General features: G+C 37.0%; 1 protein-coding gene across 1 annotated transcript; it reads left to right on the top strand.

The window, feature by feature from the left end:
• Positions 1–4,177: 4,177 nt before the first annotated feature.
• On the top strand, positions 4,178–4,833 carry LOC111392840 (farnesoic acid carboxyl-O-methyltransferase-like; the record flags this gene model as incomplete). Its single annotated transcript, XM_023018233.1, has 2 exons — positions 4,178–4,356; positions 4,462–4,833. Coding segments are annotated over exons 1-2 (441 nt in total), but the record flags the coding sequence as incomplete, so codon positions are not given.
• Positions 4,834–4,837: the final 4 nt, after the last annotated feature.

Here is a 4,837-nt window from a genome sequence, read left to right as displayed (position 1 = left end):
GACGGGAGAACTCACAACCGCTACCCTTCAAGTGCGTACTGAGTAAACTATCGGACTGACGTAATAACCTGCAGACCACGCCAACCAAATAAATCGTACTTCCTCGCTCAATCTTTGTTGATAAGTTTGATTGTTTAAAACATATTTTCCAAACTTCTGTTTGTTACAAAAAATTTCTTAAAAAAAGATTGAACCCCAACCTTAAGGGCCCCCACCGACCCTGCCCTGGGCCATCGTGGAAGAGGTAAATCGCAGGATGTGCCTCCCAGGAGCCAGGGTGGAGAGCATATGGATAGGTCAAGACTGTTAACCATATGGTAACTCCCGCTTGCAACAAAGTCAATTCCACCTTGCGGGGAATCGAACTCTGCACACTGCCGCGCTGAGCCCTATCCGTCCTCCCCTTTGCCACTGGGAGATATGCCCTGGGGGCTTGTTACAAAAAATTTCTTGTATATATGTTTGATTGTTTGAAACATATTTTCCGAACTTTTGTTTGTTACAAAAAAATTTCTTGTATATATTTCTAAACTTTACAAATTTCACTTTTATCCTCAGCCTTCATTTCTATTTTGATAGTTTTACCCTCAATATGGTCATTTCCTCTTAAGGGTTTTCTTTGTGGCCTAAAAGAAAGGAGCGAAGGAACAAGGGCTAACTACCACAAAACTAATTTCTGGCTATCCATTACAAGAAGATTTGGTGTTTCGTCAGGTCAAGTTGACAAAACATAATTTTTATCAATTTATTACTTTTATACACATTTTATCCTAACATTTCGTAAGATTCACTACTTTTAACCAATAGGGAATTTAGGATTCGAATACAGGGAGGCATAATTTAATGGTGGAAACATTTTCAAATGCAAAATACATAATAATTTTAAAAGTATAAAGTAGAAAAAATTAGATGTCATCAAAAACAATTTCTCGAATTTCAATGGTGGATAGGAATCCCATACCCTTGGCTTTTGCTTGTAGCCCCACCTAACGTACACGTAATATTTCTAAATTAAGCGCCCCCCAGGGCACATCCAAGTTGGCGAAACAATCACATTGGGGGGCTCTGGAACCAAGTGTGGGGAGTTCGATTCCCGATTGGAGCAGCTAAGTGATGTAATAATCAGAGGAAGGGTTGGAGCAGCTTGGTGATGTAATAACCATGGAGGAGGGTCCCTTTGGGGAAGGAGTAAAAGCCATGTGGGAACCTGAGAACCAACAAGGGCACAACCTGCTATTTACCTCCACTAGTCACTGAGGGGCCGGGGGCTAGAGGTCCAGGATTTAGTCCAACTAAGGTGGGACACCTGGATTATCAAAAAAAAAAAAAAATATTTCTAAATTAAGGGATAATTGTAGCAAATGTTTCAAACCTTTAAAACACTAACAAATTTTTTCCAAACTTTTAATTTGTTGCGATCGTCACGTCTAACATTTTCAAACGTTGCAGATGAAGCCCTTCTAAACAGTTTTCATCCAAATTCAGTCAATTGACCAAGAATTTTAACTTTGAGCACATTATAATCAATTTCAATGAGGATAAAACGGTACTTTCATATTTACCATATTAAAAAACAAAAGAAATGGAAAATCTGTACCTTCTTCTTCCCAAATCCACCCAATCCATCCCAATCACCACCACCACCACCACCAACGGTTACATTCTTCTGGCCCCCGGCACTCCTCTCAGAGTAGACGAAAAAACCATCATATACCAAAAATAATCACAGCATATCAAAATCCAAACCAAATCAAGAAACCCATGTCCCTAAACATGAAAATCAGTGGGGGAAAAAAATTCAGGCATATTGCTCAATTGAGAACTGCCTGCGCAACGCAACTAAATTCTTGCCCTTACCAAAAGTTCTCAAATTTGGCAGAAACTTCATCCCAATGTCAAGTCCAAAATATTTATTTATTTGCCAGTGCTTCCACTAAGTTAAAAAAGAAAAATAAGTTATGGTACTCAAATAAGCTTTCCTCCCATAAATTGTAAATTACAGAATACATTTATATCATGTCATACCTTCTTCCCCCTTTTGGGAAAAAATATACAAGCCAAGAGACTCATGCCTTCTTCGCATCTCTGGAAAATATTTTGAGCACATAATCAAAGTCAGCAGTAGTAGAAGAAGAGCAAACTCAGAAAGAAAGAATGTAGAAAATAATCCTCAAAATAACAAAATTTATCTCTTAAGACACATCTACAGTAACATAACTGCAATCAGGGAGGACTACAAACAGCGGACCAAGGTATTGAGTTAAGAAAAAATAATCTGGAGTCTTGTGCGTTGCATCTGGTTCGATTTGTCGGGGAGCTAGGTCGAATTGAAGGAAATTATGCTCCATGTTTTCTCCAATTTTGAGGATTGCACCCATTGCGGTAACAATAGTTTGGTGTACCATTTTACCCTCATTTATTTATGTTTCCTCTTTTTTCTATTTAGCCTTGTTTAATTTTCATTCTTATAAGAATAAAAATAAAAAATATAGTCGTTATGAGACTCATACAAGAGAGACGAATTCAAATATGGTAACTTAATGTAATAAATAACGATCATATTTTTTATTTTTTTGGCCAAAAAATGATAAACAAATGGGGCCTTAATGTGGTAAATGTGAAAGTATCATTTTACCCTCATCAAAAATAAAATCTCTACCGGTGATTCAAATGTCTGGAACTTTTACTTCAATTATCCTATAAATTAATAATAGAGTGGGGGAGTAGGTGAGTCTTTATAATAATAGAGTGGGGGAGTAGGTGAGTCACGTGAAACGCGTCCATGCATGGATAATTGTTAATTAATATTTGGGGTAGGAATCTAGTGTACCATATATTAGTAGAAAATAGTAAGAAATTTAATCAAATATTAAACAATTCTACAATGCCCATTGATTGCTGTCAACATTTGTTGAATTAAGTGGCCAGCTTAAATCAATTTAAATACTTTATTTATTTAACTAAAGTACAGTGCAAAATGTAAATTTATAAAATATAACAAATTATATATTTACGTCCTAAATATAAGGTGTATCCGGAAATTTCTCATTAGAATATTAATTGTAAGGTTCCCCATTTAAATTTAATTGTGTTTCAAACCTAATTATCAACTAATAAGTCCATTTTACATATATTGAATTAGACTTATCATATAATCAATACAATATAGCTCATGTTTGATCCTCATTTTTAGAACATATTTTGTAAAAAATGATTTTGTTTTATTTTTAGAATGTGTGATCAAAAAGTAGAAAAAAATTTACGTTTAAGTATAAGATTTTTTTATTAAAATATTATGTGATTGGAAATGAGTTCAAGAAAAAAAGAATATTGAAGAACGGGAGCTTAAACAGAGATTTAATTATCAATAAAAAAAAATGAAATTAGTAATTTGTGTTGGTCCATCGGTGAAAGGTTTCATCCTCACTTACTCGGTTTCTCTTTTTTTTTTTTAAATTACTGTGATTCGTTAGCCTATCTTTTCTTGTGAGGGCCCATAACACTGATACATTCAGATTTTGCTGGTTTACCACTCACATCAGGTGTGTCCCACCTGTATATAAAACTTCCAAAAACTCCACCAACCCCCACGCCCCCCATGTTATGCGTACTCAGGAGGAGTTCACAACCTTTACGTTAAGCAGCGCCCATACATTATTGGCCACATATTGCCCCTTGGAATATATCCAGTGATACAAAGGATAAAGGTGAAGTAGCCTTCAGGACATATCTCTCAGTGATAAAGAGGAGGGCGGATAGGGCTCAGCGCGGCAGTGTGCAGCGGTCGATTCCCCACAAGATGGAATTGACTTTGTTGCAAGCGAGAGTTACCATATGGGTTAACAGCCTTGGCCTATCCATATGCTCTCCACCCTGGCTCCTGGGAGGCACATTCTACGATTTACCTCCTCCACGATGGTCCAGGGCAAGGTCCGTGGGGGCCCTTAAGGTTAGGGTTCAACCTTTTTTTAGGATAAAGGTTAAGTATATTGAATTTTGCTGACAGTCGCAGTGTGAGGGTTCGACTTCTGAAATATGAATTGAGACTTTTTATGGGCACTAATATACGGGCAGCTCTTGTTCCCTAACCTGCTAGGACACATCTCGCTATTAACCCTTCTCACGATACTCCAAGAATGGGACGATGAGGACCTTTAAGTTGGGGTCAACCTTTTATTATTGGCCACATATTATATACGCAGACAGCTAAGACTAAAATTACTATGCACATATGCGTAAAAAAATAAAAGTAAAAATTGCAAACTTGTTTCTCTACATAGATTAAAGATGCCTACCGAATCTGCAATGAATGGAGGGATTGGGACTGAAAGCTATGCGAAGAACTCAAGATACCAGGTAGTTTCCATCTTAATTTTGGGATACCAATAGTTAGCTTGACTTTAAATAAAAAAAATAGTGAATCCATTGTATAAATATGATTTTAATCTGGTTCTTCTGCAGGGAGGAGCGGTGGAGACAGCGAAAGAAATTATAACAGAAGGAATTAACAAAAATCTAGACATCGAAAAGCTCTCCTCAACTTCAGTAGATACTTTTCGTATTGCAGATTTCGGCTGCTCTACAGGGCCTAATACGTTCATTGCAATTCAAACAATAGTTGAAGCAGTACGGAAAAAGTTCGAAACTGAATTATCGGATTCACGAGTCCCTGAGTTTCAAGTCTTCTTTAATGACCGAATCTCCAACGATTTCAACACTCTTTTTGCTTCGCTTCCACCAGAAAGAAAATACTACGCGGCTGGTGTACCTGGTTCGTTTTACGAACGCCAGTTCCCGAAGGACTCGCTTCATTTTGCTCATTCATCGTGTACACTCA

The sequence above is a fragment of the Olea europaea genome, unplaced genomic scaffold, assembly GCF_002742605.1.
Source record: "Olea europaea var. sylvestris unplaced genomic scaffold, O_europaea_v1 scaffold9895, whole genome shotgun sequence".
NCBI classification, from domain to species: Eukaryota; Viridiplantae; Streptophyta; class Magnoliopsida; order Lamiales; family Oleaceae; genus Olea; species Olea europaea.
The sequence above is the reverse complement of the archived record's forward strand: the minus strand, read 5'-3'. Positions and strand labels throughout refer to the sequence as shown.